Source organism: Somniosus microcephalus, chromosome 18 (genome assembly GCF_052327205.1).
Source record: "Somniosus microcephalus isolate GS21.2 chromosome 18, FLI_Smic_1.0, whole genome shotgun sequence".
NCBI classification, from domain to species: domain Eukaryota; kingdom Metazoa; phylum Chordata; class Chondrichthyes; order Squaliformes; family Somniosidae; genus Somniosus; species Somniosus microcephalus.
Window position 1 is genome coordinate 80753400 of NC_141004.1, and position 22150 is coordinate 80775549.

The following is a 22150-nucleotide window of genomic DNA, read 5'->3' on the forward strand; positions in this document are numbered from 1 at the left end:
CACCCAATCAGCTGCTTCCTCCTGCCTGCGTCAAGTTTTGAATCATGACATGGCTCTGGAATGCCGCCGCAGGTCTGCGAGATTGGTAAGCCTCTGTAAAAAAGCCCGCGAAAGTGAGTTTTAATATTCACTGAATCTCCCCTCCCCCTGCACTCTCTCCCCCTCCCCCCGCACTCTCTCCCCCTCCCCCCGCACTCTCGCCTCCTCCTGCCACACTCTCCCCCTCCCCCCGCACTCTCTCCCCCTCCCCCCGCACTCTCACCCCCTCCCGCCGCACTCGCCCCCTCCCGCCGCACTCGCCCTCTCCCGCCGCACTCTCCCCCTCCCGCCGCACTCTCCCCCTCCCCCCGCACTCTCCCCCTCCCCCCGCACTCTCCCCCTCCCCCCGCACTCTCTCCCCTCCCCCCGCACTCTCTCCCCTCCCCCCGCACTCTCTCCCCTCCCCCCACTCTCCCCTCCCCCCGCACTCTCTCCCCTCCCCCCGCTCTCTCTCCCCTCCCCCTGCACTCTCTCACCTCCCCCCTCACTCTCCATTTCTCAGGACAATCTTCTCAGCATCAGATGGGTCCCCAATTGGCGAGCAAGAGAAACATCGCCTCTGCTGCGCTTCCCGTCATTGTCTCAGCTCTAGTGCCAGCACTGAGGAGATACGTTACACACCCGCTCCCCACCCCCAGTATCCAGCTCTAGCTGGGGTGGGGTCAGAGGGGAGGGGATGAGGCCTGGGGCCCGAGTACAGAAGTGAAGCCTGTAGGAGCGGCTTATGACAAACAGAGTCCCCCCACCCTTGCCACAGGGGCTTGCTTTATCTCAGGCCCAGCATCCTCCATACAGAGCTGCCGGACTCAGTCCCAGGCCCTTGGTCTGGCCCGGGCCCTGGGTCAGTCTTGGGCCCTGGGTCTGGCCCGGGCCCTGGGTCAGTCTTGGGCCCTGGGTCTGGCCCGGGCCCTGGGTCTGGCCCGGGCCCTGGGTCAGTCTCGGGGCCCTGGGTCAGTCTCCGGGCCCTGGGTCAGTCTCGGGCCCTGGGTCAGGCTCGGGCCCTTGGTCCGGCTCGGGCCCTTGCTCAGGCTCGGGCCCTTGGTCAGGCTCGGGCCCTTGCTCAGGCTTGGGCCCTTGGCCAGGCTCAGGCCCTTGCTCAGGCTCAGGCCCTTGGTCCGGCTCAGGCCCTTGGCCAGGCTCAGGCCCTTGGCCAGGCTCAGGCCCTTGCTCAGGCTCAGGCCCTTGGCCAGGCTCAGGCCCTTGGTCCGGCTCAGGCCCTTGGCCAGGCTCAGGCCCTTGGTCCGGCTCAGGCCCTTGGCCAGGCTCAGGCCCTTGGCCAGGCTCAGGCCCTTGCTCAGGCTCAGGCCCTTGCTCAGGCTCAGGCCCTTGCTCAGGCTCAGGCCCTTGCTCAGGCTCAGGCCCTTGGTCCGGCTCAGGCCCTTGGCCAGGCTCAGGCCCTTGCTCAGGCTCAGGCCCTTGCTCAGGCTCAGGCCCTTGGCCAGGCTCAGGCCCTTGGCCAGGCTCAGGCCCTTGCTCAGGCTCAGGCCCTTGGTCCGGCTCAGGCCCTTGCTCAGGCTCACGCCCTTGCTCAGGCTCAGGCCCTTGGTCCGGCTCAGGCCCTTGCTCAGGCTCAGGCCCTTGCTCAGGCTCAGGCCCTTGCTCAGGCTCAGGCCCTTGGTCAGGCTCAGGCCCTTGGTCCGGCCCAGGCCCTTGGCCAGGCTCAGGCCCTTGGCCAGGCTCAGGCCCTTGCTCCGGCTCAGGCCCTTGCTCAGGCTCAGGCCCTTGGCCAGGCTCAGGCCCTTGGTCAGGCTCAGGCCCTTGGCCAGGCTCAGGCCCTTGCTCCGGCTCAGGCCCTTGCTCAGGCTCAGGCCCTTGGCCAGGCTCAGGCCCTTGGCCAGCTCAGGCCCTTGCTCAGGCTCAGGCCCTTGGCCAGGCTCAGGCCCTTGGCCAGGCTCAGGCCCTTGGTCAGGCTCGGGCCCTTGGTCAGGCTCAGGCCCTTGGTCAGGCTCGGGCCCTTGGTCAGGCTCGGGCCCTTGGTCAGGCTCAGGCCCTTGCTCAGGCTCAGGCCCTTGCTCAGGCTCAGGCCCTTGGTCCGGCTAAGCATCCACTCAGCTCACAGGATTATTGATGTTCATTAAATGTTTGTGACAAGACAATTGATTGGCTGGCTGTGGTTATGAATTAAATGATTGACCGAAACACCGCCATTGATAGTATTTTTTATTCAGAAGATTGATGTGTTGCACTGTGGCCATGGCAACGGTTCTGGTCTGGTCTGGATTATACCCAGCTCGGAAAGGCTCGCTCTACAAGCAGACAGCTTGGCTCCAGAGGATGCCAGGGGTAAAAGAAACCATCCACAAATTTAATTTATAAAGTGCCTTTCACTCCCCCATCCCATCCCAGTTGGTGCTGAGCTGAGTTTCGGACGATGTGCCCTGTGAGAAGTGCCCCAATCTCTGAACCCACTGCCCTTCGTGCGATCTCTCGGGTTGGTTCAGGTCGGTCTGTACCGGCCGGTTTTGACGTGTGAAGTCCAAGTTTTGATCGGCTCTGACTGAGGCTCCCAGCTCAGAATTGTTAGCTTCACACAGCACTGGAGTCCGTGGAGATCGGGCCTGTTAAAAGTGGCATCAACTGGGGAACCTGACCGCACCTTGTGCAATGTAGGGGGTTTCAGGGTGAAAATCAGCGGGTTATAGGATTACTACTAGTTACAGGTTACACCTATTACTACCAGTTACATATCGACTATCAGTGAGTTATTTTATTCCTGTTGGTTATGAGGGGAATCTGAGTGTTACCACTTTACTATTACTTATTAATGCAATTTCAGTTGCCTTTAGTTAATCAAAGTTCATCTCACCTCTGGTTCCACACTGCTAATTGCTCCCCCACCCTCGGTCTCCCCTCTTTACCTGCTCGTGGGTGGCCCCCTGGTTCTCAGATCTTCTTGTATCACAATAAAAAATTTAATCAAAGGAAGGGTGGGTCCGATCAGGGACCAAAAAGGAAATCCTTGTGTGAAGGCACAGGGCTTAGCCGAGGTACTAAATGATGCTGCTTGGGATGTGGTCTCCTCTACATTGGGGAGACCAAACGCAGATTGGGTGACCGCTTTGCGGAACACCTCCATTCAGTCCGTAAGGGGGACCCCGAGCTTCCGGTCGCTGGTCACTTTTATTCTCCGCTCCATTCCCACTCGGAACTCACCGTCCGCGGCCTCTTGCATTGTTCCACGGAAGCGCAACGTAAACTCGAGGAACAGCACCTCATCTTCCGATTGAGCACTTTACAGCCTTCCGGACTCAATATCGAGTTCAACAATTTCAGATCATAACCTCGGCCCCTATCATATTTTAATATTTTTTATCCACACTTTTGGTTTGTGCCTTTCCCTTTTCTCTCTCCCACACGGCAGCGGTCTCTCACTCTGCCAGCGCATTTCACACTTCATCTCGAGCCATTGTTTGTCTCTTTACCATCTCGCCTCACCTTGAATATCTCTTAATGTCTCTTCTTTCATCCCCTCCCCCATTTCCCAGCCCCCAAACTGCCTTTTAATCTGTTTCATTCCTGCCTCTTTCTCTCAGTTCTGACGAAGGGTTTCGACCCAAAACGTTGACTCCGTTTCTCTCTCCACGGGTGCTGCCCTGGCCTGCTGAGTTTTTCCAGCGTTTTCTGTTGTTATTTCAGATTTCTAGCATCCGCAGTATTTTGCTATCGTACTAAATGAGAACTTTACATCTGCCTTCACTAGAGAAGAGGATGCTGCCAATGGAGCAGTAAAGGAGGAGGCAATAGCGATATAGGACAAGATAAAAATAGATAGAGGAGGAACTTAAAAAGTACTCAAAGTAGAAAAGTCACCCGGTCCGGATGGGATGTGTCCGAGGTTACTGAGGGAAGTAAGGGTGGAAATTGCAGCGTCTCTGGCCACAATCTTCCAATCCCCATTAGATATGGGGGTGGTGCCAGAGGACTGGAGCACTGCAAATGTTACACCCCTGTTCAACAAAGGGGAGAGGGATAAACCCAGCAATTACAGGCCAGTCAGCCTAACGTCGGTGGTGGGGGAACGTTTAGAGACAATAATCCAGGATAACATTAATTGTCACTTGGAAAAGTATGGGCTAATAAATGAAAGTCAGCACGGATTTGTTAAAGGCAAATCAGGTTTGACTAACTTGATTGAGTTCTTTGATGAAGTAACAGAGAGGGTTGATGAGGGTAGTGCAGTTGATGTTGTGTCTATGGACCTTCAAAAGGTGTTTGACCAAGTACCACATAACAGCCTTGTTAATAAAATTAAAGCCCATGGGATTAAAGGGGCAGCGGCAGCGTGGATACGAAATTGGCCAAGGGACAGAAAGCAGAGAGTCGTGGTGAACGGTTGTTTCCAGACTGGAGGGAAGTGTGCAGTGGTGTCCCCCAGGGGTCGGTATTAGGACCACTGCTCTTTTTGATATATATTAATGACCTGGACTTGGGTATTTAGGGCATAATTTCAAAGTTTGCAAATGACACAAAACTCAGAAATGTAGTAAATAGTGAGGAGGATAGTAGCAGACTTCAGGAGGACACAGACAGACTGGTGAAATGGGCAGACACGTGACAGATGGAATTTAATGCAGAGAAGTGTGAAGTGATACATTTTGGTAGGAAGAATGAAGAGAGGCGAATATAAACTAAAGGGTACAACTTTAAAGGGGGTGCAGGAACAGAGAGACCTGGGGGTGAATGTACACAGATCTCTGAAGGTGGCAGGACAGGTTGAGGAGGCTGTTAATAAAGCACATGGGATCCTTGGCTTTATTAATAGAGACAGAGCACAAAAGCAAGCAAGTTTTACTAAACCTTTATAAAACACTGGTTAGGCCTCAGCTGGAGCATTGTGGCCAATTCTGGGCACCGCACTTTAGGAAGGATGTCAAGGCCTTGGAGAGGGTGCAGAGGAGATTTCCTAGAATGGTTCCAGGGATGAGGGACTTCAGTTATGTGGAGAGACTGGAGGAGCTGGGATTGTTCACCTTCGAGCAGAGAAGGTCAAGGGGAGATTCGAGAGAGGTGTTCAAAATCATGAAGGGTTTTGATAGAGTAAATAAGGAGAAACTATTCCCAGTGGCAGAAGGGCCGGTAACCAGAGGACACAGATTGAAGATAATTGGCAAGTTAGGAGGAGAGATATGGAATAACAGTTTTTAAGACAGCGAGTCGTTGTGATCTGGAATGCGCTGCCTGAAAGGGCGGTGGAAGCAGATTCAACAGGAACTTTCTAAAGGGGAATTAGAAAAATACCTGAAGGAAAAAACTTTGCAGGGCTGTGGGGAAAGAGGAGAGTTCTTTCAAAGAGCCGGCACAGGCATGATGGGTCGAATGGTCTCCTTCTGTCTTGTATCATTCTATGAACAGTTGCTGGCACAAAACCACGAGCAAAGATACTCAACAACAGGGGCTCCAACCTTTATAAGGTACAAACCATAACATTTACAGCGGTCATGTGGACAATGTCCAATTAAAGTTGGCAACATTACATGCTACAGGGGTCAAAGGTCCAAAGCAGAGAGGTCAATTCCAAGTTGTGCGGTTTTAAACCTTTTTAAAAAATATTTATATTTCAAGTAGTCTGCTAATAAATATGCTGAATCTATATTGAACACAATAAATACACGTCAAGTGCTATATTGAGGTACAGTTAGACAGAACAATCTGCACTTCTCACCTCGAGGCCAGCAGCAACTAGACTCCTCCACTCTCTCCCCACAATCTCCCTCACACACTCCCTCTCTCCCCAATCTCCCTCACACACTCCCTCTCTCCCCACAATCTCCCTCACACACTCCCTCTCTCCCCAATCTCCCTCACACACTCCCTCTCTCCCCACAATCTCCCTCACACACTCCCTCTCTCCCCAATCTCCCTCACACACTCTCTCTCCCCAATCTCCCTCACACACTCCCTCTCTCCCCACAATCTCCCTCACACACTCCCTCTCTCCCCACAATCTCCCTCACACACTCCCTCTCTCCCCACAATCTCCCTCACACACTCCCTCTCTCCCCAATCTCCCTCACACACTCCCTCTCTCCCCACAATCTCCCTCACACACTCCCTCTCTCCCCAATCTCCCTCACACACTCCCTCTCTCCCCACAATCTCCCTCACACACTCCCTCTCTCCCCAATCTCCCTCACACACTCCCTCTCTCCCCACAATCTCCCTCACACTCCCTCTCTCCCCAATCTCCCTCACACTCCCTCTCTCCCCACAATCTCCCTCACACACTCCCTCTCTCCCCAATCTCCCTCACACACTCCCTCTCTCCCCACAGTCTCCCTCACACACTCCCTCACTCCCCACAATCTCCCTCACACACTCCCTCTCTCCCCAATCTCCCTCACACACTCCTCTCCCCAATCTCCCTCACACACTCCCTCTCTCCCCACAATCTCCCTCACACTCCTCTCCCCAATCTCCCTCACACACTCCCTCTCTCCCCCCAATCTCCCTCACACACTCCCTCTCTCCCCACAATCTCCCTCACACACTCCCTCTCTCCCCACAATCTCCCTCACACACTCCCTCTCTCCCCACAATCTCCCTCACACACTCCCTCTCTCCCCACAATCTCCCTCACACACTCCCTCTCTCCCCACAATCTCCCTCACACTCCCTCTCTCCCCACAATCTCCCTCACACACTCCCTCTCTCCCCACAATCTCCCTCACACACTCCCTCTCTCCCCACAATCTCCCTCACACACTCCCTCTCTCCCCACAATCTCCCTCACACACTCCCTCTCTCCCCCCAATCTCCCTCACACACTCCCTCTCTCCCCACAATCTCCCTCACACACTCCCTCTCTCCCCACAATCTCCCTCACACACTCCCTCTCTCCCCCAATCTCCCTCACACACTCCCTCTCTCCCCACAATCTCCCTCACACACTCCCTCTCTCCCCACAATCTCCCTCACACACTCCCTCTCTCCCCACAATCTCCCTCACACACTCCCTCTCTCCCCACAATCTCCCTCACACACTCCCTCCCTCTCTCTTGCACGCAATCATTCCCGCACTCACTCCCTCTCCCACATGCTGTCCATTTACACATTTTATCTCTCCTGTTACATGATATAGAAGTGTGGTGTGTGCCAGCTCTGTACACTCAGAGGGAGACCGCGTACAGCTGACTGGGAGCCGGTACAAGTGCAGCAGCTCATCCATGTGAAACACTCTAGTACCACATGGCCCAGGACCCATGCGGTTCAGGCCTGCGAGAGTCAGCTCTGCCGGGGCCTTGGAACAGTTCATCTCAATACACGACCCATAGCTGTTAATGGATTCTTGCTCCAAGGCACCGTTTCCACAGCTCCTGGTTCCCATGGTTACAGAAGGCCCGACACCACACAGCGGCCCTGGCCAGAGGGAGGCCGCGGTACTTTCGTTCAGGATACAGCGAGGGGTCTGTCACACAGATTATATGATTATGAACTGACGGATTGTCCAGGTAATAGAACAAAGAGTCATAATTCCGCAGGGTAGCCATCCTGGCACAAAGGCCCAGTGTTTCCTGGGGCACATGAAGAGGAAGCAGGGCCCCAGTCCACACTGCACGCAGTGACATCACTTCCTGTCGGCCTTATGGCTTGGACTCAGTGCCCGGGGGCCCGAGCCTTCTCTTCACTGCGAAGAAATCTGCGTGCGGAAACAGAGAGAGGCACGGTTAGCAGCTGGAAGTGACAGCTGGTTAATAAATTGCTGTATCTGGGTAGAAAGATGCATTAAACGGTTAAGAGGGTTTGCAAAGAATTTCAGAAAGTATCTGCCCAGGAGTTTGCAGCCAATCAGCTCACACACAAATTGTCATTTCCAGTTAGGAACAGGAGGAGGCCAATCCGCCCCCTGGCCCTGCTCCGCCATCCAATTAGAGCATGGCTGATCGGCACCAAAAAACTCTTCCAATTCTCCCTCCACCCCTCTTCCCCCAAGATGCTGCCTTGTGCCGAGGGCATGGGTCCCACGGGGGCGGGGGCTGTGTAGTGTATGTACATTGAAGAAGGAACTATATTCTGCAGCCCCTGTATACTGCAGTACCAGTAGTGACCACCCCTGTGTATAAGCCTGTGTAGTAACTTTGTATAGTAGTTCCAGTTTTGTCTCCATTCAGTAAACACCTGTTATAACCAACTTCTGCAGTCCGTGTCTCAATTACACACGGACATTACAGGCTGGGTACGGGGGGAGGGGGAGGGGGGCACGGGGGCGGGAGCAGGTTTTAGTGCGGGAGTGTCAGTGACCCCCTCCCCACCTTTCCTCCCCTCTCACTCCCCCACCCCCTCCTACCTGTGATGATGGTTTGCCTCCTCTTGCGGTCACGAGCCGTCTGTGGCGGGCTCGACTCCGGTCGCGCTGGCTCCAGCCCCAGTTCCAGGCCGCCCCGCACAGAGGTTGTGTAGAAGGCTGGGAGGTCCCGACTCGACACCGCCTCCCACTGGATAGCCCCTGACACAGGCAGCTCCTCCTCGAAGTCAAAGGCCCACCTTCTCCTCGCTGCCTCCAGCCCACTCCTCAGCTCGCTCTGCAGCTCAGATCGCAGCTGCTGCCGATCAACCGGGCCGAAGAGATTCCGACAAACCTTCCTGGGCTTCCTGTCCATCGCTCGCCACAGATCAATGGGAAGAGACATAGCCTCATCCTGCAAATCACAAGGACAAATATTCACACACAGCTCACACACTGACTGCAGACACCTTCAAATACACAGGTAGTGGGCCACACTGGGCAGTGAGCTGGGGCTGCTGGTCTGTACTGGGCAGTGAGCTGGGGCTGCTGGTCTGTACTGGGCAGTGAGCTGGGGCTGCTGGTCTGTACTGGGCAGTGGGCCGGGGCTGCTGGTCTCTACTGGGCAGCGGGCCGGTGCTGCTGGTCTCTACTGGGCAGCGAGCCAGGGCTGCTGGTCTGCACTGGGCAGCGAGCCGGGGCTGCTGGTCTGTACTGGGCAGCGAGCCGGGGCTGCTGGTCTGTACTGGGCAGCGAGCCGGGGCTGCTGGTCTGTACTGGGCAGCGAGCCGGGGCTGCTGGTCTGTAGTGGGCAGTGAGCTGGGGCTGCTGGTCTGTACTGGGCAGCGAGCCGAGGCTGCTGGTCTCTACTGGGCAGCGAGCCGGGGCTGCTGGTCTCTACTGGGCAGCGAGCCGGGGCTGCTGGTCTCTACTGGGCAGCGAGCCGGGGCTGCTGGTCTCTACTGGGCAGCGAGCCGGGGCTGCTGGTCTCTACTGGGCAGCGAGCCGGGGCTGCTGGTCTCTACTGGGCAGCGAGCCAGGGCTGCTGGTCTCTACTGGGCAGCGAGCCAGGGCTGCTGGTCTGTACTTGGCAGCGAACTGGGGCTGCTGGTCTGTACTGGGCAGTGTGCCAGGGCTGCTGGTCTGTACTGGGCAGTGCGCCGGGGCTGCTGGTCTGTACTGGGCAGTGCACCGGGGCTGCTGGTCTGTACTGGGCAGTGAGCTGTGGCTGCTGGTCTGTACTGGGCAGTGAGCCAGGGCTGCTGATCTGTACTGGGTAGTGAGCCAGGGCTGCTGATCTGTACTGGGCAGTGAGCTGGGGCTGCGGTCTTTATTTTTTGTTCGATCATAGGATATCGACGTCACTGGCAAGGCCAGCATTTATTACCCATCCATAATTGCCTTTGAGAAGGTGGTGGTGAGCCGCCTTCTTGAACCGCTGCAGTCCATGTGGTGAAGGTACGCCCACAGTGCTGTTAGGGAGGGAGTTCCAGGATTTTGACCCAGTGACGATGAAGGATCGGTGATATACTTCTAAGTCAGGATGGTGTGTGACTTGGAGGGGAACTTGGAGGTGGTGGTGTTCCCATGCGCCTGCTGCCCTTGTCCTTCTAGATGGAAGAGGTCGCGGGTTTGGGAGGTGCCGCCGAAGAATCCTCGGCGAGTTGCTGCAGTGCATCTTGTAGATGGTACACACTGCAGCCACGGTGTGCCGGTGGTGGAGGGAGTGAATGTTTAAGGTGGTGGATGGGGTGCCAATCAAGCGGGCTGCTTTGTCCTGGATGGTGTCCAGTTTCTTGAGTGTTGTTGGAGCTGCACTCATCCAGGCAAGTGGAGAGTATTCCATCACACTCCTTACTTGTGCCTTGTAGATGGTGGAAAGGCTTTGGGGAGTCAGGAGGTGAGAAACTCGCCGCAGAATACCCAGCCTCTGACCTGCTCTTGTTGCCACAGTATTTATGTGGCTGGTCCAGTTAAGTTTCTGGTCAATGGTGACCCCCAGGATGTTGATGGTGGGGGATTCGGTGATGGTAATGCCATTGAATGTCAAGGGGAGGTGGTTAGACTCTCGCTTGTTGGAGATGGTCATTGTCTGACACTTCTGTGGCGCGAATATTACCTGTCACTTATCAGCCCAAGCCTGAACGTCGCTCAGGTCTTGTTGCATGTGGGCATGGACTACTTCATTATCTGAGGAGTTGTGAATGGCGCTGAACACTGTGCAGTCATCAGCGAACATCCCCATTTCTGACCGTATGTTGGAGGGAAGGTCATTGATGAAGCAGCTGAAGATGGTTGGGCCTAGGACACTGCCCTGAGGAACTCTTGCAGTGATGTCCTGGGGCTGTGATGATTGGCCTCCAACCACCACAACCATCTTCCTTTGTGCTAGGTATGACTCCAGCCAGTGGTGAGTTTTCCCCCCGATTCCCATTGACTTCAGTTTTACTAGGGCTCCTTGATGCCACACTCGGTTAAATGCTGCCTTGATGTCAAGGGCAGTCACTCTCACCTCACCTTTGGAATTCAGCTCCTTTGTCCATGTTTGGACCAAGGCTGTAATGAGGTCTGGAGCTGAGTGGTCTTGGCGGAACCCAAACTGGGTGTCGGGTAGCAGGTTATTGGTGAGTAAGTGCCGCTTGAAAGCACTGTCGATGACACCTTCCATCACTTTGCTGATGATTGAGGGTAGACTGATGGGGCGGTAATTGGCCGGGTTGGATTTGTCCTGCTTTTTGTGGACAGGACATACCTGGGCAGTTTTCCACATTGTCAGATAGATGCCAGTGTTGCAGCTGTACTGGAACAGCTTGGCTAGAGGCGTGGTTAGTTCTGGAGCACAGGTCGGGGGCTGGGCTGCTGGTCTGTACTGGGCAGTGAGCCGAGGGCCCGGCTGCTGGTCTGTACTGGGCAGTGAACCGGAGGCCAGGCTGCTGGTCTGTACTGGGCATAGAGCCGAGGGCCGGGCTGCTGGTCTGTACTGGACAGTGAACCGAGGGCTGGGCTGCTGGTCTGTACTGGGCAGTGAACTGGGGCTGGGCTGCTGGTCTCTACTGGGCAGTGAGCTGAGGGCCGGGCTGCTGGTCTGTACTGGGCAGTGAACCGGGGGCTGGGCTGCTGGTCTGTACTGGGCAGTGAGCTGAGGGCCGGGCTGCTGGTCTGTACTGGGCAGTGAACCGGGGGCTGGGCTGCTGGTCTGTACTGGGCAGTGAGCTGAGGGCCGGGCTGCTGGTCTGTACTGGGCAGTGAGCTGAGGGCCGGGCTGCTGGCCTGTACTGGGCAGTGAACCGGGGGCTGGGCTGCTGGTCTGTACTGGGCAGTGTGCCAGGCTGCTGGTCTGTGCTGGGCAAGGGCTGTTGGTCTGTTCTGGGCAAGGGGCAAAGCACTGGAGTGTGGACAGTACAAGTACAGAGCGGGGGTGTGAGCATGGGTTTAGTTCTGATCAGCAATTGCACTCGATATTTATACATGGGGGAAAAATTGGCTCCTGCCCCCTTTGGGGCGCTAACTTTGCCGGGGTGCAAGTATGCCCCCCTGTCTCTGTCGGACATAGCGTCCGGTGGTACGTCAGGGGGCGCGACCCAAGTTTCCAGCTAGGGCGCTGCACACAGTGATGATATCATCGCGGGAGTCACGCGGGGCCCTACTGGCTACCGTCGCCACTAACCTCCCGCTGAATTTCGCGGGAGGCGTTAGCGGCACCGCGCCTGGGCACTAGTTACATTGTGCCCCGTTGGTGCCCCCTTGCGGCGCTAACAGGAGGCGCAAAGCAACTGAATTTGTCCCAATAGACTCAGAGTGTTCGGTGTACATCAGAAATGTCCTCACAAGCTTCTCGGATAGCGGATGAGCTGCAACTCAGAGCCAAACCCGCAGCACCGATCTCACCGGCTCGCTGTCGGCAGCACCCAGGCACACTTTCACTTTCAACCAGGCAACAGCTGGTGAGTAAAGAGAAAGTAACACAAGACAGAGTGATTGAAAATGTCAAACTGAAAGTGGAACTGAAGGAGAGACAGGGAGAGAGTGATAAACACACAGAGACAGATAGAGAGCAAGAGACGCACAGAGATGCAGAGAAAGAGAGAGACAGACATAGATAGTGAGAGGGAGAGAGAGATAGAGAGAGAGACATTGACAAAGACAGAGAAAGAGAGAGAGAGAGAGGGAGGGCAACTGGCAATTTTGCTGTTGCTGACACTCAGTTAAACTAATGAGTTTGAGCAGTATGACAGGACAGTGACTCAGACCCCAGCCTGCACAACCCCATGTGCTGCTCAATGGAACGGGCTCAGATCAGATTGGGTCAAGTACGTCGCAACAGGAATTCTGGACTTCATCACCGGTGGGCTCCAGATTTAAAAAGAACAAATTTACACTGTATCAAAATGACCAGGAGGCTCACATTGCCAGGGAGTGAGCGAGAGAAGGAATCACCAGACAGCAGAGGGAACTGCTAGTGTACAGTGCACAGCCCTTCCCATCCCCAACCAGCTCTGTCGCCATCCCCAACTCCATTCCCCCTCTGTCCCCGTCCCCCCCTGTCCCTGTTCCCCCCTGTCCCCATCCCCCCTCTGTCCCCATTCCCCCTCTGTCCCCATTCCCCCTCTGTCCCCGCCCCCCCCTCTGTCCCCATTCCCCCCTCTGTCCCCGTCCCCCCTCTGTCCCCATTCCCCCCTCTGTCCCCATTCCCCCTCTGTCCCCGCCCCCCCCTCTGTCCCCATTCCCCCCTGTCCCCATCCCCCTCTGTCCCCGTTCCCCCTCTGTCCCCGTTCCCCCTCTGTCCCCGTCCCCCCTGTCCCTGTTCCCCCTCTGTCCCCGTTCCCCCTCTGTCCCCGTCCCCCCTGTCCCCATCCCCCCTCTGTCCCCATTCCCCCTCTGTCCCCGTCCCCCCTCTGTCCCCATTCCCCCTCTGTCCCCGTTCCCCCTCTGTCCCCGTCCCCCTCTATCCCCGTCCCCCCCTGTCCCTGTTCCCCCTCTGTCCCCGTCCCCCCTCTGTCCCCATTCCCCCTCTGTCCCCGTCCCCCTCTGTCCCCTTTCCCCCTCTGTCCCCATTCCCCCCTCTGTCCCCATTCCCCCTCTGTCCCCATTCCCCCCTCTGTCCCCGTCCCCCTCTGTCCCCGTCCCTCTCTGTCCCCATTCCCCCCCTGTCCCCATCCCCCTCTGTCCCCATTCCCCCCCTGTCCCCGTCCCCCCCTCTGTCCCCATTCCCCCCCTGTCCCCGTTCCCCCCTCTGTCCCCGTCCCCCCCGTCCCCGTTCCCCCTTGTCCCCGTCCCCCCCTGTCCCCGTTCCCCCCTGTCCCCGTCCCCCCCTGTCCCCGTCCCCCTGTCCCCGTCCCCCTCTGTCCCCATTCCCCCTCTGTCCCCGTTCCCCCCTGTCCCCGTCCCCCTCTGTCCCCATTCCCCCTCTGTCCCCATTCCCCATTCCCTATTCCCGCTCTGGCCCCATTCCCCGTTCCCGCTCTGTCCCCATTCCCGCTCTGGCCCCATTCCCGCTCTGGCCCCATTCCCGCTCTGGCCCCATTCCCGCTCTGTCCCCATTCCCCCTCTGTCCCCATTCCCGCTCTGGCCCCATTCCCGCTCTGGCCCCATTCCCCATTCCCTTTGTCAGCCAATAAACACCACGCTCCCTCAGTCAGTACTCTGTGAAGTCCTGCTCTCCACACTGGCCCCACCGCCCTCTCTTCTTGGAAAGAAAAAGAATTGCATTTCTATAGCACCTTTCATGACCCCAGGACGTCCCAAAGCGCTTTACAGCCAATGACGTAATTTGGAAGTCACTGTTGTGATGTAGGAAACGCGGCAGCCAAGTTGTGCACAGCAAGCTCCCACAAACAGTAACATGATAATGACCAAATAAACTGTTTAGTGATGTTGATTGAGACATAAATATTGGTCAGGACACTGGGCAGAACTCCCCTGATCTTCTTCCAATTAGTGACATGGGATCTTTTACATCTACCTGAAAGAGCAGACGGGGCCTCGGTTTAATGTCTCATCTGAAAGACGGCACCTCCGACAGTGCAGCACTCCCTCAGCGCTGCACTGGGAGTGTCAGCCTGGATTATAGGCTCAGATTTCTGGAGTGGGACTTGCCCTGGCTTGTCCACAGCAATCCTTTAAAACCTGACCATCGCAGAACTAATGAAGTGTCTGACTAACCAACCTCCTGGGGAAATTCTGGTGTTATTTCAGAGAAATTAGGAGAGACACAGATATAACCAGGAGACTGAGAGACTGAGAGTGACACAGATATAACCAGAGACTGAGAGTGACACAGATATAACCAGAGACTGAGAGTGACACAGATATAACCAGAGACTGAGAGACTGAGAGTGACACAGATATAACCAGGGACTGAGAGACTGAGAGTGACACAGATATAACCAGGGACTGAGAGACTGAGAGTGACACAGATATAACCAGAGACTGAGAGGCTGAGAGTGACACAGATATAACCAGGGACTGAGAGACTGAGAGTGACACAGACATAACCAGGGACTGAGAGTGACACAGATATAACCAGGGACTGAGAGACTGAGAGTGACACAGACATAACCAGGGACTGAGAGTGACACAGATATAACCAGAGACTGAGAGGCTGAGAGTGACACAGACATAACCAGAGACTGAGAGTGACACAGATATAACCAGGGACTGAGAGACTGAGAGTGACACAGACATAACCAGAGACTGAGAGTGACACAGATATAACCAGGGACTGAGAGACTGAGAGTGACACAGATATAACCAGAGACTGAGAGACTGAGAGTGACACAGATATAACCAGGGACTGAGAGACTGAGAGTGACACAGATATAACCAGGGACTGAGAGACTGAGAGTGACACAGATATAACCAGGGACTGAGAGACTGAGAGTGACACAGATATAACCAGGGACTGAGAGACTGAGAGTGACACAGATATAACCAGAGACTGAGAGACTGAGATTGACACAGATATAACCAGAGACTGAGAGACTGAGAGTGACACAGATATAACCAGAGACTGAGAGACTGAGAGTGACACAGATATAACCAGGGACTGAGAGACTGAGAGTGACACAGATATAACCAGGGACTGAGAGACAGAGAGTGACACAGATATAACCAGGGACTGAGAGACTGAGAGTGACACAGATATAACCAGGGACTGAGAGACAGAGAGTGACACAGATATAACCAGGGACTGAGAGACAGAGAGTGACACAGATATAACCAGGGACTGAGAGACTGAGAGTGACACAGATATAACCAGAGACTGAGAGACAGAGAGTGACACAGATATAACCAGGGACTGAGAGACTGAGAGTGACACAGATATAACCAGGGACTGAGAGACTGAGAGTGACACAGATATAACCAGGGACTGAGAGACAGAGAGTGACACAGATATAACCAGGGACTGAGAGACTGAGAGTGACACAGATATAACCAGGGACTGAGAGACAGAGAGTGACACAGATATAACCAGGGACTGAGAGACAGAGAGTGACACAGATATAACCAGGGACTGAGAGACTGAGAGTGACACAGATATAACCAGAGACTGAGAGACAGAGAGTGACACAGATATAACCAGGGACTGAGAGACAGAGAGTGACACAGATATAACCAGGGACTGAGAGACAGAGAGTGACACAGATATAACCAGAGGCTGAGAGACTGAGAGTGACACAGATATAACCAGAGACTGAGAGACTGAGAGTGACACAGATATAACCAGAGACTGAGAGACTGAGAGTGACACAGATATAACCAGGGACTGAGAGACAGAGAGTGACACAGATATAACCAGGGACTGAGAGACAGAGAGTGACACAGATATAACCAGGGACTGAGAGACAGAGAGTGACACAGATATAACCAGAGGCTGAGAGACTGAGAGTGACACAGATATAACCAGGGGATTAAGGGAAGAGGCAAGCAAGGACTAAAGTGACAGGGGGAGAGGGGGGCAGGGGTTGGAGTGAGGGGGAGAGGGGGGCAGGGGCTGGAGTGAGGGGGAGAGGGGGGCAGGGGTTGGAGTGAGGGGGAGAGGGGGGCAGGGGCTGGAGTGAGGGGAGCTGGAGTTGGAGTGAGGGGGCAGGGACGGGGTGGTCCTGCAGTAATTGCGCTGCTGGTGAGAGGCGACAGGTGCGTGAACTGTGTTTTTGTTCGGGTGAAGTAAGAGCAGCGGGTGAATCACCTCTCCGAGTCAAAGCTTTGCCCGGGCATGTTCAGTGAACACCGGGACAGGACTGGACATGTCAGGACATGACACTGAGCCCCAGTAACTAAACCACCCCTTCCCCCTACAATACCAGCTCAGGGCAAACCAACCAGCTCCCTTCCATCCAACCCCTTCTCTTCAGATTCCCTGTCCCTCTACACCCAGCCCTATTAGCAGTTCACGCTCCAGGCGGGGATGGCACTTCGCCCCCACTGCCCATAACAACCAGACCCTGCTTATCCGGGAGGGAAAATGCAGCGGACCTGGGACCTGGAGCTGCTGGGACCCGGAGCTGCTGGGATCCTGGAGCTGCTGGGATCCCGGAGCTGCTGGGACCCGGAGCTCCCGGAGCTGAAGGGATCCAGTGACTCGGTGTGAGAGAGATCAGCGCAGAAGGTGTGGGGTCTCCGGTCACAGGAGGGGACAGAGATCGCAGTCCGAGCGCGACATAAACATACACAGTTCTTAAATAAAAGCAATTCGTGGTTGAAATTGATTTTAAGCGTATCCCAATTATTTTCTATACGTTTCCATCAGGTGCAGTCAATATTCTCGGCTCGGAATTAACCCGTTTCATTATTCCCATTAAAGGCACTCACCATGTCAGTAATACACGAACCCCGGGAGAGATCCCAGGAGCAGTCTGTGCCGGGCTGGGCTGTGCCGGGCCGGGCGGCGGATGCTCAGCACTGGGAGCTGTCAACAGCCTGTATCTGGGAAACGGAGCCGGCAGCAAGTTACACACTGCTCCAGATCACATGATGTGTGGCACCGCCCACAGAGCAGGAAATAAACTCACACCAGCTGCAGCTCGGGACCCGGGCACCGCGCCCAGCCCAGACCCACCCCACCGGACCCGGGCACCGCGCCCAGCCCAGACCCACCCCACCGGACCCGGGCACCACGCCCAGCCCAGACCCACCCCACCGGACCCGGGCACCGCGCCCAGCCCAGACCCACCCCACCTGACCCGGGCACCGCGCCCAGCCCAGACCCACCCCACCGGACCCGGGCACCGCGCCCAGCCCAGACCCACCCCACCGGACCCGGGCACCGCGCCCAGACTCACCCCACCGGACCCGGGCACCGCGCCCAGCCCAGACCCACCCCACCGGACCCGGGCACCGCGCCCAGCCCAGACCCACCCCACCGGACCCGGGCACCGCGCCCAGCCCAGACCCACCCCACCGGACCCGGGCACCGCGCCCAGACTCACCCCACCGGACCCGGGCACCGCGCCCAGCCCAGACCCACCCCACCGGACCCGGGCACCGCGCTCAGACCCACCCCACCGGACCCGGGCACCGCGCCCAGACTCACCCCACCGGACCCGGGCACCACGCCCAGCCCAGACCCACCCCACCGGACCCGGGCACCGCGCCCAGCCCAGACCCACCCCACCGGACCCGGGCACCGCGCCCAGCTCAGACCCACCCCACCGGACCCGGGCACCGCGCCCAGACTCACCCCACCGGACCCGGGCACCGCGCCCAGCCCAGACCCACCCCACCGGACCCGGGCACCGCGCCCAGCCCAGAACCACCCCACCGGACCCGGGCACCGCGCCCAGCCCAGACCCACCCCACCGGACCCGGGCACCGCGCCCAGCCCAGACCCACCCCACCGGACCCGGGCACCACGCCCAGCCCAGACCCACCCCACCGGACCCGGGCACCGCGCCCAGCCCAGACCCACCCCAGCGGACCCGGGCACCACGCCCAGCCCAGACCCACCCCACCGGACCCGGGCACCGCGCCCAGCCCAGACCCACCCCACCGGACCCGGGCACCACGCCCAGCCCAGACCCACCCCATCGGACCCGGGCACCGCGCCCAGCCCAGACCCACCCCACCGGACCCGGGCACCGCGCCCAGCCCAGACCCACCCCACCGGACCCGGGCACCACGCCCAGCCCAGACCCACCCCATCGGACCCGGGCACCGCGCCCAGCCCAGACCCACCCCACCTGACCCGGGCACCGCGCCCAGCCCAGACCCACCCCACCGGACCCGGGCACCGCGCCCAGCCCAGACCCACCCCACTGGACCCGGGCACCGCGCCCAGCCCTGACCCACCCCACCGGACCCGGGACCCCAGCCCAGACCCACCCCACCGGACCCGGGCACCGCGCCCAGCCCAGACCCACCCCACCGGACCCGGGCACCGCGCCCAGCCCAGACCCACCCCACCGGACCCGGGCACCACGCCCAGCCCAGACCCACCCCATCGGACCCGGGCACCGCGCCCAGCCCAGACCCACCCCACCGGACCCGGGCACCGCGCCCAGCCCAGACCCACCCCACCGGACCCGGGCACCACGCCCAGCCCAGACCCACCCCATCGGACCCGGGCACCGCGCCCAGCCCAGACCCACCCCACCGGACCCGGGCACCGCGCCCAGACTCACCCCACCGGACCCGGGCACCACGCCCAGCCCAGGCCCACCCCATCGGACCCGGGCACCGTGCCTAGCACAGACCCACCCCACCGGACCCGGGCACCGCGCCCAGCCCAGAACCCCCCCCATCGGACCCGGGCACCGCGCCCAGCCCAGACCCACCCCACCGGACCCGGGCACCACGCCCAGCCCAGACCCACCCCATCGGACCCGGGCACCGCGCCCAGCCCAGACCCACCCCACCGGACCCGGGCACCGCGCCCAGCCCAGACCCACCCCACCGGACCCGGGCACCACGCCCAGCCCAGACCCACCCCATCGGACCCCGGGCACCGCGCCCAGCCCAGACCCACCCCACCGGACCCGGGCACCGCGCCCAGACTCACCCCACCGGACCCGGGCACCACGCCCAGCCCAGGCCCACCCCATCGGACCCGGGCACCGTGCCTAGCACAGACCCACCCCACCGGACCCGGGCACCGCGCCCAGCCCAGAACCCCCCCCAGCAGACCCGGGCACCGCGCCCAGCCGAGACCCACCCCAACAGACCCGGGCACCGCGCCCAGCCCAGACCCACCCCACCGGACCCAGGCACCGCGCCCAGCCCAGACCCACCCCACCGGACCCGGGCACCGCGCCCAGCCCAGGCCCACCCCACCGGACCCGGGCACCACGCCCAGCCCAGACCCACCCCATCGGACCCGGGCACCGCGCCCAGCCCAGACCCACCCCACCGGACCCGGGCACCGCGCCCAGCCCACACCCACCCCACCGGACCCGGGCACCGCGCCCAGACTCACCCCACCGGACCCGGGCACCACGCCCAGCCCAGACCCACCCCATCGGACCCGGGCACCGTGCCCAGCCCAGACCCACCCCACCGGACCCGGGCACCGCTCCCAGCCCAGACCCCCCCCCAGCAGACCCGGGCACCGCGCCCAGCCGAGACCCACCCCACCAGACCCGGGCACCGCGCCCAGCCCAGACCCACCCCACTGGACCCGGGCACCGCGCCCAGCCCTGACCCACCCCACCGGACCCGGGACCCCAGCCCAGACCCACCCCACCGGACCCGGGCACCGCGCCCAGCCCAGACCCACCCCACCAGACCCGGGACCCGAGCCCAGACCCACCCCACCGGACCCGGGCACCGCGCCCAGCCCAGACCCACCCCACCGGACCCGGGCACCGCGCCCAGCCCAGACCCACCCCACGGGACCCGGGCACCGCGCCCAGCCCAGACCCACCCCACCGGACCCGGGCACCACGCCCAGCCCAGACCCACCCCACCGGACCCGGGCACCGCGCCCAGCCCAGACCCACCCCACCGGACCCGGGCAGCGCGCCCAGCCCAGACCCACCCCACCGGACCTTGGCACCGCGCCCAGCCCAGACCCACTCCAACGGACCTGGGACCCCAGCCCAGACCCACCCCACCGTACCCGGGCACCATGCCCAGCCCAGACCCACCCCACCGGACCTGGGCACCGTGCCCAGCCCAGACCCACCCCACCGGACCTGGGCACCGTGCCCAGCCCAGACCCACCCCACCGGACCCGGGCACCATGCCCAGCCCAGACCCACCCCACCGTACCCGGGCACCATGCCCAGCCCAGACCCACCCCACCGGACCTGGGCACCGTGCCCAGCCCAGACCCACCCCACCGGACCCGGGCACCGCGCCCAGCCCAGACCCACCCCACCGGACCCGGGCACCGCGCCCAGCCCAGACCCACCCCACCGGACCCGGGCACCGCGCCCAGCCCAGACCCACCCCACCGGACCCGGGCACCACGCCCAGCCCAGACCCACCCCACCGGACCCGGGCACCGCGCCCAGCCCAGACCCACCCCACCGGACCCGGGCACCGCGCCCAGCCCAGACCCACCCCACCGGACCCGGGCACCGCGCCCAGCCCAGACCCACCCCACCGGACCCGGGCACCGCGCCCAGCCCAGACCCACCCCACCGGACCCGGGCACCACGCCCAGCCCAGACCCACCCCATCGGACCCGGGCACCGCGCCCTGCCCAGACCCACCCCACCGGACCCGGGACCCCAGCCCAGACCCACCCCACCGGACCCGGGCACCGCGCCCAGCCCAGACCCACCCCACCGGACCCAGGACCCCAGCCCAGACCCACCCCACCGGACCCGGGCACCGCGCCCAGCCCAGACCCACCCCACCGGACCCAGGCACCGTACCCAGCCCAGACCCACCCCACCGGACCCGGGCACCGCGCCGAGCCCAGACCCACCCCACTGGACCCGGGACCCCAGCCCAGACCCACCCCACCCGGACCCGGGCACCGCGCCCAGCCCAGCCCCACCCCACCGGACCCGGGACCCCAGCGCAGACCCACCCCACCGGACGCGGGCACCGCGCCCAGCCCAGACCCACCCCACCGGACCCGGGATCCCAGCCCAGACCCACCCCACCGGACCCGGGCACCGCACCCAGCCCAGACCCACCCCACCGGATCCGGGCACCGCGCCCAGCCCAGACCCACCCCACCGGACCCGGGACCCCAGCCCAGACCCACCCCACCCGGACCCGGGCACCGCGCCCAGCCCAGCCCCACCCCACCGGACCCGGGACCCCAGCCCAGACCCACCCCACCGGACCCGGGCACCGCGCCCAGCCCAGACCCACCCCACCGGACCCGGGACCCCAGCCTAGACCCACCCCACCGGACCCGGGCACCGCGGCCAGCCCAGACCCACCCCACCGGACCCCAGCCCAGACCAACCCCACCCGGACCCGGGCACCGCGCCCAGCCCAGCCCCACCCCACCGGACCCGGGACCCCAGCCCAGACCCACCCCCACCGGACCCGGGCACCGCGCCCAGCCCAGACCCACCCCACCGGACCCGGGACCCCAGCCTAGACCCACCCCACCGGACCCGGGCACCGCGGCCAGCCCAGACCCACCCCACCGGACCCCAGCCCAGACCCACCCCACCCGGACCCGGGCACCGCGCCCAGCCCAGCCCCACCCCACCGGACCCGGGACCCCAGCCCAGACCCACCCCACCGGACCCGGGCACCGCGCCCAGCCCAGACCCACCCCACCGGACCCGGGCACCACGCCCAGCCCAGACCCACCCCACCGGACCCGGGCACCGCGCCCAGCCCAGACCCACCCCACCGGACCCGGGCAGCGCGCCCAGCCCAGACCCACCCCACCGGACCTTGGCACCGCGCCCAGCCCAGACCCACTCCAACGGACCTGGTACCCCAGCCCAGACCCACCCCACCGTACCTGGGCACCATGCCCAG

General features: G+C 60.8%; 1 protein-coding gene across 1 annotated transcript; it reads right to left on the minus strand.

Annotated features, from left to right (window-relative positions):
• Positions 1–5416: 5416 nt before the first annotated feature.
• Positions 5417–17298, minus strand: LOC147105409 (cyclin-dependent kinase inhibitor 1-like). The gene is made up of 3 exons (XM_086011710.1): positions 17072–17298; positions 8324–8675; positions 5417–7675 (listed from the first exon to the last, which is right to left on the minus strand). Exons 1-3 carry the CDS (start codon positions 17072–17074, stop codon positions 7620–7622), a joined length of 411 nt encoding a protein of 136 aa, XP_085867836.1. The 5' UTR covers positions 17075–17298; the 3' UTR covers positions 5417–7619.
• Positions 17299–22150: the final 4852 nt, after the last annotated feature.

Coding starts and splice junctions, on each gene's coding strand:
- LOC147105409 (XM_086011710.1), bottom strand. Junction 7,676..8,323: donor GAGGCAAACCATCATCACAG/GTAGGAGGGGGT, acceptor TTCCGCACGCAG/ATTTCTTCGCAGTGAAGAGA.